Below are 12,804 nucleotides of genomic sequence, written 5' to 3'. Positions count from 1 at the left end.
GGGATGGAGGGTGGACAAAGAGCAATGTGCCATCTCCTCCTTGCTCTTCACTGGTACATCTGTTGCAGATGTCAGAAAAGACATGGCAGAAGTTTAGTTTAGCTGATGCTGTACAGACAGTACAGTGCCCAATTATTAAACAACATGAAGCCAAGAATCAGCAGACACACCACACTTTCTATGCAGCTAGCCATGTGGAAGATACTCAAAAGTAGTTTGTGTGTACGATGTAGTAGAACCATTACAATGTACAAATCTTTCAAAATGACAATTGTTAGCACTTTTATATTACAGCCTACATTCATAATTTACAATTGTTTGTTTTCCTACATATTTTTTGCGGTGTATATACTGAATTTAGATGGGTTTGTGCTGTTCTCTTTCTGAGAAATAAAATAAACTTACTGTATTGGATGTAATAATAATATATAGGCTATATATAATTAAAAAATTAAACTTTGTTCATCTGACACTTCAATAAAATACACCCCTTGTGCTGCCTTTTGGGTCATTGTGACCCAGCTTTTTGCACCACGACGGTGGGTTACAACGACCCGAAGGCAGCACAAGGGTAACAAAAAATAAAGTTGCTGAAAGAAAATAATTCTGAACGGTGCGCCTTAAAACTGTTACGGTGCGCCTTAAAACTGATTCGTTTAGACTCGTTCAGGTTCCTGTCCCCCTGAGAGCGTTGAGCCTTGTGGACAAACTAGGAAATGCACGAAGTTCCACAGCTGCTGTCACATTTTGACAAGTTATTTTAAGGGGTAAAGTTTGTAGTTTTTTGGCCAGTTTTGTGTAAAGTTTTTGTTTTACCACACAATTAAATGTTTTTATTTCTGAAATAGATAAAACACCAGACACACTCTTAACCCTCCAATAAACATTTACATGTCTCAACATCAGTGTATGCATGGATTCACATTAACCAACCAGTGAACGTAAATATGTTATAGCCTAGTTTTACTATACCTTATCTTTTCTGAAAACTGAATACAGCATGCATAATTATGATAGGCTCTATTGTGCCAAAATGTAACGTCATTTCATGAAAGAAAAAACATGGCTAAATAACTACGTTTTTGAATTAATGATATGTAATTTCTGTAAGAAAGCTGAAGAGGAAAAAAATGAAAAAAATAATATCCATCTGTTCAATGCTTACATGCCAGAGCTCACTCAGATAGCTCGTAGCACTGTCTTGCGTATGCAAATATGTTTTGCCTGGAAATCTATTTGGAGTTGCTCGAAGGAATCCAGAACGGGCCTCCTTCTGTTTCCCCCACCGGCTCACGCGGGCCTCACTCTCGCCGTCTATCTCTTCTCGCATGGAAGACATTTCACCAGCTCACACACGCAGGGACACGCAGCCAGCCGCGGAGTCTCCGACGGCCCCACCACCGGCTATTATGCAGATCTCCCAGGCTGCCGCCCGCCACTGCTCCTAGGCTTGTCATCAGGCAGGACAAGACGCCCGCAACTAACTTGTCCAGTTGTTGTGTGGCCTAATAACACCAGGTTAAAACAGGGTGAGCAACCAATTTAAGTCCGTTTGCGGATGAGTTCTTAAGTCACTAAAGTTTCTGGTGACTTATACTGACAAATGTATTTTTTTCATCTCAAAATTATGTATTTAGTGTACATGTCAGTCTATCAGCACATATTGTTTCCATGTTACGTTTCTATGCTGTATCACTACAAATTCGATTTAGATTTAGTTAACCTTGATATCCCAAATATCACGATAGGAAATCTAAAGTCTGCTTAACTTCATATTGATATTACATCAAATAAGAAATCATGTTGACAAGTTTAAACAATTAAACACATAGGAGCCGTGACATTGACAGCATATGTAACGTATTGTTTGATCGGGTGTTGAGAGGCTAGCAATGTGAACGAAGAAGGAGATGGCTCGTAAAAACTCAGGTAAGAGGCCAGGAGAATGTACTCATCTAACCGTTGAAAATATTTATATTTCATACATACCGTTGTCCTCCATATTTGCTCAAAGTTATCCCCTCGATGTAGAACAGCAGGATAACAGGAGGTGAAGGAGGGGGGGGGGGCGGTTGCGTGTATATGTTGGTGCTGGAAGGAATGGCTCATTCTGAACAAGGAGAGAGAGAGAGGGAGAAGGCCGTGTGTCTGGACCAGGGGGCTGAGAAGCCAATCGGGGCAGATGGTTCAGAAAGGTGTTACCATACAGTGAGTGGGCACTGCGATTGATGCATTGCAACATTCAAGAAGGTGGAACATTTGGCAGCTGACCCCCAGTCAGAACTCATTCTGCTTGCCTCCTCCTCATTTAGCAAACGCCAGAGAGCCAGAGAGCCGACGGGGGATTCGGTCAAAATAAACACACACATTCGGAACGCCGCACTTTACCACCCTCAAGGGAGCCTGAGCTGGGCTGTGGAAACTTCTTCCTGTTTCCTCCAAAGAGGTCAAGATGGTGGTGACTAGAGAGAGGGAGGGCACAGAACTAGGCAGCATAACCAGTGTGCAAATTATACAAAGACAATCGGTGTGGGGGTCAACTTCTTCTCCAGGTCTTGTATTGACCCCCCTGACCTGTTGTTTTTACCTGTTTTGGGGGGGTCCAAGTCTTAATTTGGGAGGGTCAGACCCCCCTGGAATTCCCACCCTGAGCATAACACATGGGACAGGACGCGGAGGGACGACACCGAACATGTGCGGATGGTTTGTTGTCTGGGGTCAAAGGTGGAAGGATACAAGCCGTGATTTAACGTCAACTAAGTTGGCATGGGACGCCACGTTGCTATGCGAGAGCATAGTTGAAACCTTGTTTCCTGTTTTGTGTTTCATTTGACCAAAACATTAATTAATTAACATTAATTTTGACTTCTAAAGTCAAGGTTTTTTGACTTTAGAAGTCCCATTAATTTCATCAAGGTGGGTTACTACCTCTAGGAGACGCTCAAACAGTTCAAAGACATAATTTCTCTTTATTAACACACGTTTTTAGTTATGCACATGTCAAGATTTAATTTCAGGCCCAAAAGCATTCTTACATCAGCTTAAAACATGGAACATTTATGAGAGTGAGTGTGCTAACCAAAGGCAACATTAACGCAGTGGCTTTTAAACACTGTAATTGCTGTTTGTCTCTCAGCACTTTTAAATTATAAAGTATAGAAATAATGAATCGCCTTTTCATACTTCATATTTCTTGCTATAGCCTTTTACTGACAACACGTAACACAAAACCATATCATTTTACGGTTTTCGGTGAATTCTATATGTAGGCCTACTGTATAGATTAAAATCAACTTCACTCTCTGACTTGGAGAATCTTCCCTTTTTCATTACATATTCACAATATATGTCCATAGTTATTATTACGTAGCAAGATTGTGTATATATGATATCGATGCACTGCACTGCAAGAGCACTTCTTTGTTAGAGAAACCATTGGGCATAAATATGATGTACTGCAGGAATTACATAAGAACCTCAAACAACGAAAAAGTATAAAGAAAAAAACTGACGTGAAAATATGTTAAGTTGAGCACTGCCTTTACATTTACATTTTGTTATTTAGCAGACGCTCTTATCCAGAGAGAATTACAGTAAGTACAGGGACATTCCCCCGAGGCAAGTAGGGTGAAGTGCCTTGCCCAAGGACACAACATCATTTTGCAATGCCGGGAATCAAACCAGCAACCTTCAGATTACTATACCAATTCCCTAACCGCTCAGCCACCTGACTCCTGAAGTCTTTGTACTTAACATTTCCAAAATAATTAATCTTTCTTCAAATATATTGTATGTATAGTATGTATAGTATGACCATAACTCCTACTGAAACCTTGAGCATAAAATAATGTTATAATATGCCAGTGTGTTGCTTCGTGCATTGACACAAATGACGTCTGCAGAGTTGAGAGCAGCAATCCTGCCCCCTTGTGGCAACATCTTGCACAACACCAACGTCACACAGTCCACAATGTTCAGATCCTGTGTGCGGGATGTCAAAGTCTAGCCGAGGACTACTGTAACATTTACATTTAGTTATTTAGCAGACCCTCTTACAGTAAGAACGGGGAAGTAGGGTGAAGTGCCTTGCCCAAGGACCCTACGTCATTTGGCTCAGCTGGCGACCTTCAGATTACTAGCCCGATTCCCCACCGCTCAGCCACTTGACTTCCACGAGCAGTTGACACCAATGTTTTTTGTTTGTTTTAAATTCAGTACTGGCTAACGTAAAAAAAAGAAAGAAATCCTTTTAGTTAAATGACACGATAATATTATAACACGAGGAAAAACTTGGATTTGGTTAAGGAGAACCAAGATTATTCTAAATAGATGTTCCCACTATTTAGTGACTACTAAGGCCTAGCACAAAGGGTAGATGAATGACGTTAATCAATCCAGTGCTCCAGGTTTCTCTTGTATATACAGTTCATGGCTTTCGAGATAAGGAAATTCGAGTGAACCCATAATGTCCCACTTTGGCCACTACCAGGCCACAGGAAGTCCATTCAGGACTGCCTCCCTACTCAGGACCAGCAGTAGAGAGGCCCAGACACACAGACGAGACACACAGACGAGAAGTTAAAAACAACCGCAGAAAAACATCAGTATCACAAGCCCAGTCCAGACACACACATACCCGTCTGCACGAGCGCGTGACTCCACGCCGAGTCAGTCATCATCCACCACCATCACGTTCCCATTCAGCTGGTACTCGATGGTGGCCCAGTCAAAGATGTTGCCCTTGGGGACACGGTGGCCGTAGTGCCAGGCTTGGACCTGGCTCCTGGGGAGCACGTAGTCCCACATGTTGAGGTCGGTCACCTCTCCCACGAAGCTCTGCACGGCCTCCAGGTCCCCCAGGTGCTTGTCTGGATCCTGCCCCAGGAGGACGGTTCCCTTGGGCCTCACTGTGTGGCCGGGCTTGTACACCTGGTAGGTGCTGCGCCGGCCGTCCACCCAGAAGGCCGACAGCCCAGAGCTGGACTCCCAGGTGAGGCAGAGGCTGGTGCGGAAGGTGGAGATGGGTGGCAGGTGGAAGGAGACACCGTCCCCGCTCAGGTAAAAGGAGACGCGGCCGTCCTTCTCGCGCCACACGTTGAGCTCGTCGTAGTCGGAGGTGCGGTAGGCGAAGAGGATGATCTGACGCTCGCCCTGTAGCTCCGTGGCAACGCGCATGCACAGCGTGAACGAGCGCAGCTCCATCTCCTTCTGGGGGATCAGGGCCACGAAGCTGAAGTCTGTCTCGTAAGGGAAGACCAGGACCTTGCCCCCCAGACCCACTGTACAGGCCATCAGCACACACACACACACACACATTTGTTTTCCATCAGAACTGTCACAGGCACACATCGACATCATCTTTTTTCATTGTATTTTCATACTACAAATGACAGTACAAGTCCATTTGTGACACCATTCCATTTGTCACATTATGCTCAAAATCATACCTTCACTGGCTGAACACAGGCCAAAGAAGCACAGTATGAGAATACCAGCAACCTTGTCACTGCAGACACTCTTCCAAGACAAAGCAGACAAATGTCAAACTATTAACAAAAACACACACTGTGTCTCTCGATACAACCAGCTCTGCTGCCCAAACACCCATATCCATTGTTCAGCAAATTGCCTATCATTGTCAAACTTATCTTGGGAACAGAGTACATTGTATTGGAATAACTCAAACATAAAGATAACATTTCTTACCATGTTTATTTCTCCAGAGGGCCTTGTGGTGCTCACTCAGTCAGGCTGGCTGTGGTAGTTATGCCAGGGAGTCTGAGTCCTCTTCCCTCCTAGCACAAACCATGACATCAGCTCAGCAGCCGTTTACAGTGACAATGGGTCGCGTGGCTTCGGAACTGACTGACACTGGAGTGTCTGTCTGACAAGCAAACACACACGCACTCGCGCGCGCGCGCACACACACACACAATCACTCACAGAGAAACACAAATAGAAGCACACACAAACACTTTCATCTTTGGTCATGTTCGCCTTAGACAGTGTTGTTGCCAGGAACAACACATGTGAAGGCAGCAGTGTGTTCAGGTCTGCCCTCCTGGGACGATGAACCTGGACATCTATACACCTTTATGCCTCGTACCTCTCTAGGTCGAGCTGAAGCATTTTCCATTTGTTGCATTTCTAGATAGTTTTCAAAAAATTAATAATATGGACATTAGATTTGAGAAAAGAACAGCACAAGTCGGATGTTTGTGTTATCAACATATCTACATTTAATACAGTTGTTTTTTTTCAAGCTCTCCATAGTTCCACTAAGCTTTGACTGGTTCCATGAAGAAGAAATAAAATCAGAGATCTGCAAGCAAACATATTTACATAGCCAGCACTCTCAGCCAAGCGCAAACACAAGTTTAAACAAGAGGAAGTAGAGATAGCTGTAAAATACTGGACCTGGGCAGAGAACAGTCTCCTTGTAGGGATGTCATGCCCGTTTCAAAGCCCCTAACCAGGAAACTGTCAAATGGATTGTCCTACCTTTACAGCATATCTACCTAAAAAGCCAAAACAAGGCAGAAGACTTTTAAGGAATTGAAGGAGTCTATTTAACCCCAAACCTACTTAAAACTCTGCACTGTGCCATGAAAAAGGCAGTCTGTCTTAATTGCAGTTCTTACGAGTACTTCCTTGACGGGTGTAACACCTTTCTGATTGGTGTAGTACTTCCTTGACGGGTGTAACACCTTTCTGATTGGTGTAGTACTTCCTTGACGGGTGTAACACCTTTCTGATTGGTGTAGTACTTCCTTGACGGGTGTAACACCTTTCTGATTGGTGTAGTACATTAGGGAAGTAGAATTTGTTTCAAAAAATAAAGGTTGAGGGGAGAAAAATAAATTCACGTTGCTAGATGTCTACGACTGTTTGCTTGTCTTGGTAAAGCACATCTGAGTGACTTTACACGTCTCCATCGGTGCTCAAAGCCATCTTACGTCAACAGCAGTTCCTCCAGCCCCAAACATTGTCCAAGCTCACAGCCTACTGCCTTCCTACAGCATTAACATTACAGAATATTTCCCAAAGCAGCTTCCAAGAACTTCAAAAATCAAGCAGAAACAGGAAAATAGATCTCAGGAGAAAAGAAATTCATTAGACATTTCAATAATAAACCAAATATAGATGGGACCCCTTATATTTCAGTTCCAGCTCACTTTTCTACCATTCATAACTCAATTTAGGATTATGAAAACAATGCATTTTTTGGTGCTAATAATACATACAACTTGAAGACTTAAACCTATTCACTTTTACTGTACGTTTGCATATAGTACATTCAACGTAGTATAATTGTCTGTTAACCGGTACTGATATGCAATGAACAACATTCTAGTTCTGTTGGTGACTATGTGATGCAGACTTCAATTTGGTTAGTTAGTTCTTCGGAACCCATTCCAAAACGACATTCTGCATTCAAAATGAATTACTCTGGATTTGTTGAAAACAGCATTTTGGCATCTGGGTCATGTCAACATGTCTGAGGGAACACCAACACAAACTTAAGGAAACCATTAGTAATAAACTAAGTACAATACGTATGATTCCCCCCCGCACATCCCCCCCCCCCCCCAAAAAAAAAAAAAAACTAAATAAAATAAACAATACTGGATGATGAGCCAAACAAAAGGCCAATATGTTTCAGCAGAACATTGATGGTTATATCAGACAGAACTGGTATTTGTACATAGACGGAGTTCTGAAACACCCGAGTGCAGTGTGATGTGTTCAGAGAGGATTGTGGCACTGAGACAGTAAGACAGAAAGACAGAGAAAGAGAGAGACAGAGAGAGACATAGAGAGAGAGAGAGCGAGCAAGCGAGAGACAGAGAAATGGGGATGGGCGGGTTCTCCTTCACCATGAGGGACAGTAAGATAGAGAGAGAGAGAATGGAGATGACAGAACATTAAAGGGAGAAAGACCTGCAGAACAAGGCTCTCAGTTGGGGGAACAGAGGATCACAATGGACAGCAGATAGGAAAGGATGGAGACCTAGAGACGATGGCTCCCGTTAAGGTAGTCTATCGTGTGACCGTCAGCCCCTCCTGCATGTGTGTGTAAAGTGCATATCCGGTAGGGCGGGGGGGGCAGGGGTTCCAGGGTTCGAATCCCCTCTCCAGACAGTCCTTCTCTTCTCTGCAGGCCGGTGAAGGTCTGCAGGAGCCCGGAGCGTAGGTGCTCAGTAGTCCTCCACCCAGCCGTTCTCCTGGATGAAGGCATCGATCACCTCCTTCATAGCCAGGTTAGGAATCAGCTGGTCCTGGGTCAGAGGACTCCGAGTCACCGGGTCGAAATGTCCCACTCGCTTCAAAAAGAAAGAAGATGTTGTCATCCGCGCTAGGCGTATGCTTCTTTGATGCTTTGAAGTACTTGATGTGCTCACTGGTTTCCAGTGTTTCCCCTACCATTATAGTAGGTATAAATATATATATATACATATACATATATATATCCTTTCCTATAAAACAGGTCTATAGCTTGCTTTTTTATTTAACAAACTAAAAGGCCTTATGTTATTTATCTTATTTACACAACGGCATGTCTTTTCTGTCTCCTGATCTCGCTCCCCCCCAAAGCTGTAAACCTTGGGGAAACACTGGTTTCCACGGTAACTTACCTGCAGATGCTCCTCGATGTCTTTGCGGTCGTAGGTGATGCCACTCGGGGTTATGCACGGCTCCCTCATCAGCTCAAAGCTGATCTTCCCACAGAGGTAGTCAGGAATCTCACGCTTCTGTGGAGATGACACAAGATGTCATAGCCCTCTGCATGCATTCGTATGTACTGCATCCAGTTTAATAAGTCAACGTATAGCGGGGAGTGGAGTCAGGTGGCTGAGCGGTTAGGGAATCGGGCTAGTAATCTGAAGGTCGCTAGTTCGATTCCCGTCCGAGCCAAATTACATTGTGTCCTTGGGCAAGGCACTTCACCCTACTTGCCTCGGGGGGGAATGTCCCTGTACTTACTGTAAGTCGCTCTGGATAAGAGCGTCTGCTAAATGACTAAAAATGACTAAATGTATAGCCTTCCTGTAACCAAGTTATAGTACGGAAGAATATATAGGGAATTTTGTTTTACTGGACAAGCAAGGTAGCAAATCCATGAGTCTCACTGCACTCGTCAAACTAACCTAAAGTAAACCATGCTAATGTTAAACAGTTTGTGACAAGAAGCCTAACTGGTGCATTGTTGACTAGCAACTGCATGATGATGAGCTAAGTAAGCTAGGCACTAAAGACGGCACAGTTAATTTGTGACTAACAAGCAACTGGAGGTATCGGTTGCCGTAGAAACAGCGTGATCTAGAAAAAGGAGATGGATGCGGGTATATTCTAACAATGTCAGAATCAAGAGCCAAAATGTGGGTGTTGGTCAGGGGGGGGGACAGTAGACGGGTGAAATATGTTAAAAAACGGCCTAAAAACTCCTTTGGCAAAGTCAGGTTAAACCGAACAGTACATAATAACTACTGCATTGTTATTAATTAGGTTAGATTAATCAGGCTCTGCTTGACATAAATACATGCATAGTACACATTTCTGGCTCTCCTCATGAGCTGGCCCTAAACACTAACACTCAGCGTGAGTCATAGAACACTTACTTTTCTCTTTTCATCCACCTGAGAGAAGAGCTCATCCATGTCCATAAGAAACCTTTCCTGCACAGGACAGGTTAGTAGGTCAGTTACAGCTCTCACAAATGTCAGTACAGGGACGCGACACAAAGGAATACCAGAGGATTCTTTTGACACAAAATGACCGAAGATGAACGAACATGTTTCGATTTGATCTTGATAGCGTTGCTTCCGTTGTGATTGTCCTCCTCCTGCTTGTCTTCCAGTTCCCTACGGGGGCGGAACAGATATTTACATTTAGATTTAGTCATTTAGCAGACGCTCTTATCCAGAGCGACTTACAGTAAGTACAGGGACATTCCCCCCGAGGCAAGTAGGGTGAAGTGCCTTGCCCAAGGACACAACTTAATTTCAGTTCAACTCAGACAACAGAACATAAAAAGCCAGTACAAGTACAGTTTTTCAAGAACGGATTCATAATGCCTATTCCTTACACCCTTCCCCCGATCCCTTGTTGTGTTCTGTCAACTGTTTGGTATTGTTGTTGTAAAGCGGGGGTTTGTAGATATTTGTCTCATTGTGTTTTTATGTTTAAAAAAAGAAAAGAAAAATTCGGATTCATAACACACAAATGCTAAACCTTTTTCTAAATATGACTGGTCTCCCTCACCTCTCCTTCTCGGCCAGGATGAGTTTGGTGAGATAGGCGTGCAGCTCGTTCTCCTGGTTGATCCGCTTCTCTTCGATGCTGTTCCAGCGTTTCTTCTTGGCCATGCGCAGGGCGCTGGGGATGTCGTCTCCGAAGTTCAGCCTCTGCTCTTTCGCCAGGTTGTAAGCTGGGGAAATGCAGACACAGCACGGTACAGTGAAATGCCTAGAGATTGCTTAGAGTCACACGAACATCAGGTCACAAACATGAAGAAATTAAATGATGGCTGATGGCTGAGCGGTGAGGGAGTCGGTGAGGGAGTCGGGCTAGTAATCAGAAGGTTGCCGGATCGATTCCCCGCCGTGCCAAATGACGTTGTGTCCTTGGGCAAGGCACTTCACCCTACTTGCTTCGGGGGGAATGTCCCTGTACTTACTGTAAGTCGCTCTGGATAAGAGCGTCTGCTAAATGACTAAATGTAAATGTAATGTAAATAGATTCAATAAGGTTGGACTTGGAGACTGCTTTTCAATAGAAACTAAATATTCACGATGGCTGTGATGGGAAAACGACCTAGTACATTCCAGATAACTGACATGCGACAAAGAGAAGACGACAAACACGGAAATGTTGTCAGTGTGTGGGTACTGGGCTCTTGTCACACCTCTCTGCAGGTTGCCGATGGCCTCGTCGTAGTTCTCCAGCTCCAGGTGACACTGGCCCAGGAAGAAGTGTGCCTTGACCGACTGGCTGTCCAGCTCCAGGGCGTGCTTACAGTCCGACAGTGCCTTGTCATGCTGCTGTAGCTTGACGTGGCACAGAGCCCGGTTAGTGTAGTACACTGCCACTGAAGGATTACGGTTCTGCACACAGAAGGCAAACATACAGACGTTCGTTATAGTATCTTCATTTTACATTAGGTTACTTTAAATTTTAGAGAACAGGTTAATATGACGAGAGTTCGTTCAACTACTGTGACGCTAATTTACAGAGGGCCCTTGTGATAGAATTCGGCTCGGCCAAGGTCCAGCTTTAAATTAGTAATACTCACGATGGCTTTACTGTAGCAGGTGGCCGCCTCTTGGTATTTGCGGCAAAGGAAAAGCCGGTTACCCTGTTCTTTTAGCTCCTGCGCCGTGGAACTCTTTTCTGGGCTGCCCGCCATCTTCTCCACCGGGTCCGCGGCGCCCGCTCCGCCCTGCTTCCCTATCCTGTTCCCCGTTTCTCCGGCTGGCTAGCTGACAGGTTGAAGAACGTCCTGTTACTTCTTTATCTCACACACTAGACGAAAAAGAAAATATTTAAGCTAAGTTTTGTTGACACGTTGCTGCAATGCACCTGCATTGCGTTGGGCAATCGTGGTGAGGTGCAGTCGCTGTGGCAACTCAAAAGCACTTAACCCCATGAACGTGCATCATCATCACATCAGCATCCCCATGTGTGTGGGCCAGCTAACTGCATGTAGCTAGCCAGTCGACTAGCATACGTCAAGACTTGAAAATAAATAGCCGACGCTTTTAGCTGGATAGCTAACCATTAGCAAACCCAACCCCCTGGGATAGAAACAACTGCATGAAATTGCAGAGGTTTGCCACTGAATATTTGCCAACTAATATAGAGACGAAAGAGCTCTATTAGTTAGCTGCCGTTAGCTAGATAAATTACCTGTCGGGGTTCCTGTAAACACTTAAGTTAGCTAGCGCGCTACTGTACTGTTTGCAACATCACGACCATTCTGACAATCAGGCAAGCCAAGGCTCGTTTAGGAATCCCTAGCCAGGCTACCTGCATACTGCTGGCTAAATTGTTTGCTTGGTAGAAAAGGCCCACAAACAACATATTTATTTAATAGTTTACCGTTGCTTGCCTTATAAGGTAATTGTTGGCTAGCTAATCCAAGCTTTAATTCAACTGACACCAGAAACACTTGATAGCTAGATGCATTTATCTTTATTGAACATAAAGATAAAACAAGGCCTCAAATGTAGCTAGCAAGAGAGCTAAGCTAGTCCACAGCGTACAGGTAGCCTAGAGCTAGCAGAAAAACACTTCGTTGCAACATCCCAGCGGCTGCGATCATCAAAGCTAGCCAGATACGAGTCCACTACGCTTCGCTCTAAAGAATGCTACTTTTACGATGCCGACCACTAAAACGCACCTTTCATCACCTTACCTTAGGAAATTAATTTCACATTCAGATGCCAGAGATGTTGGAACATTTCAATTCTTATTAATTGATTAGCTTTTCCCATCACGGGCTGTCATCGTTTGTTGTTATACTGACGTCATGTCCTTTTAGACGGAAGCCTGTGAGGTTCCTACATTTTAACAAAGTTAAACATCTTTAACGTTGCTCAGATGTCGTTCAGAAATAGTGATATACACCGAGACAAGTAGAAAAAGGAATATATTCAGAGAGAAGAGAATCTGTCTTTATTACTTCTGTACGTACTCTTGAGGAATTTAGGAATATAACTTCAACAAATTGATGCGATCCTAAAGTCCACAAGAGGGCAGTATGTGTCCCCCGATCTCTAAACATTTTTGAAGTCGAAAATTGCT

The 12,804-nt window shown here is 44.0% G+C and overlaps 2 protein-coding genes across 3 annotated transcripts; both read right to left on the bottom strand.

Moving 5' to 3' along the window:
- Positions 1-4,159: 4,159 nt before the first annotated feature.
- LOC124475760 (pentraxin fusion protein-like) lies at positions 4,160-6,138 on the bottom strand. Its single transcript, XM_047032566.1, has 3 exons — positions 5,707-6,138; positions 5,448-5,517; positions 4,160-5,279 (listed from the first exon to the last, which is right to left on the bottom strand). The coding sequence occupies exons 1-3, from the start codon at positions 5,707-5,709 to the stop codon at positions 4,669-4,671; spliced, it is 684 nt and encodes a 227-aa protein (XP_046888522.1). The 5' UTR covers positions 5,710-6,138; the 3' UTR covers positions 4,160-4,668.
- Positions 6,139-7,094: 956 nt separating this feature from the next.
- stub1 (STIP1 homology and U-Box containing protein 1) lies at positions 7,095-12,529 on the bottom strand. 2 transcript variants are annotated; one of them, XM_047032564.1, is made up of 8 exons: positions 12,416-12,529; positions 11,294-11,523; positions 10,907-11,105; positions 10,264-10,429; positions 9,794-9,863; positions 9,621-9,677; positions 8,637-8,753; positions 7,095-8,324 (listed from the first exon to the last, which is right to left on the bottom strand). In XM_047032564.1, the coding sequence occupies exons 2-8, from the start codon at positions 11,405-11,407 to the stop codon at positions 8,199-8,201; spliced, it is 849 nt and encodes a 282-aa protein (XP_046888520.1). In that variant the 5' UTR covers positions 11,408-11,523; positions 12,416-12,529; the 3' UTR covers positions 7,095-8,198. The 2 variants fall into 2 exon arrangements, with proteins under 2 accessions (XP_046888520.1, XP_046888521.1); XM_047032565.1 differs by having other exon boundaries at positions 11,294-11,480.
- Between the last annotated feature and the right edge of the window lie 275 nt (positions 12,530-12,804).

The sequence above is a fragment of the Hypomesus transpacificus genome, chromosome 13 (assembly GCF_021917145.1).
Source record: "Hypomesus transpacificus isolate Combined female chromosome 13, fHypTra1, whole genome shotgun sequence".
Classification (NCBI taxonomy): domain Eukaryota; kingdom Metazoa; phylum Chordata; class Actinopteri; order Osmeriformes; family Osmeridae; genus Hypomesus; species Hypomesus transpacificus.
The sequence above is the reverse complement of the archived record's forward strand: the minus strand, read 5'-3'. Positions and strand labels throughout refer to the sequence as shown.

What these genes read in the sequence shown, in the direction of transcription:
- stub1 (XM_047032564.1), bottom strand. Translation starts at nt 11,407, where the DNA reads ATGGCGGGCAGCCCAGAAAAGAGTTCCACGGCGCAGGAGCTAAAAGAA. An exon ending in ATCCTGGCCGAGAAGGAGAG is followed by an intron (nt 9,864 to 10,263) that starts GTGAGGGAGACC and finishes CCGCCCCCGTAG; the next exon opens with GGAACTGGAAGACAAGCAGG. An exon ending in TCAAGATCAAATCGAAACAT is followed by an intron (nt 9,678 to 9,793) that starts GTTCGTTCATCT and finishes TGTCCTGTGCAG; the next exon opens with GAAAGGTTTCTTATGGACAT.
- LOC124475760 (XM_047032566.1), bottom strand. An exon ending in CCTGTGTTCAGCCAGTGAAG is followed by an intron (nt 5,280 to 5,447) that starts GTATGATTTTGA and finishes TGGCCTGTACAG; the next exon opens with TGGGTCTGGGGGGCAAGGTC.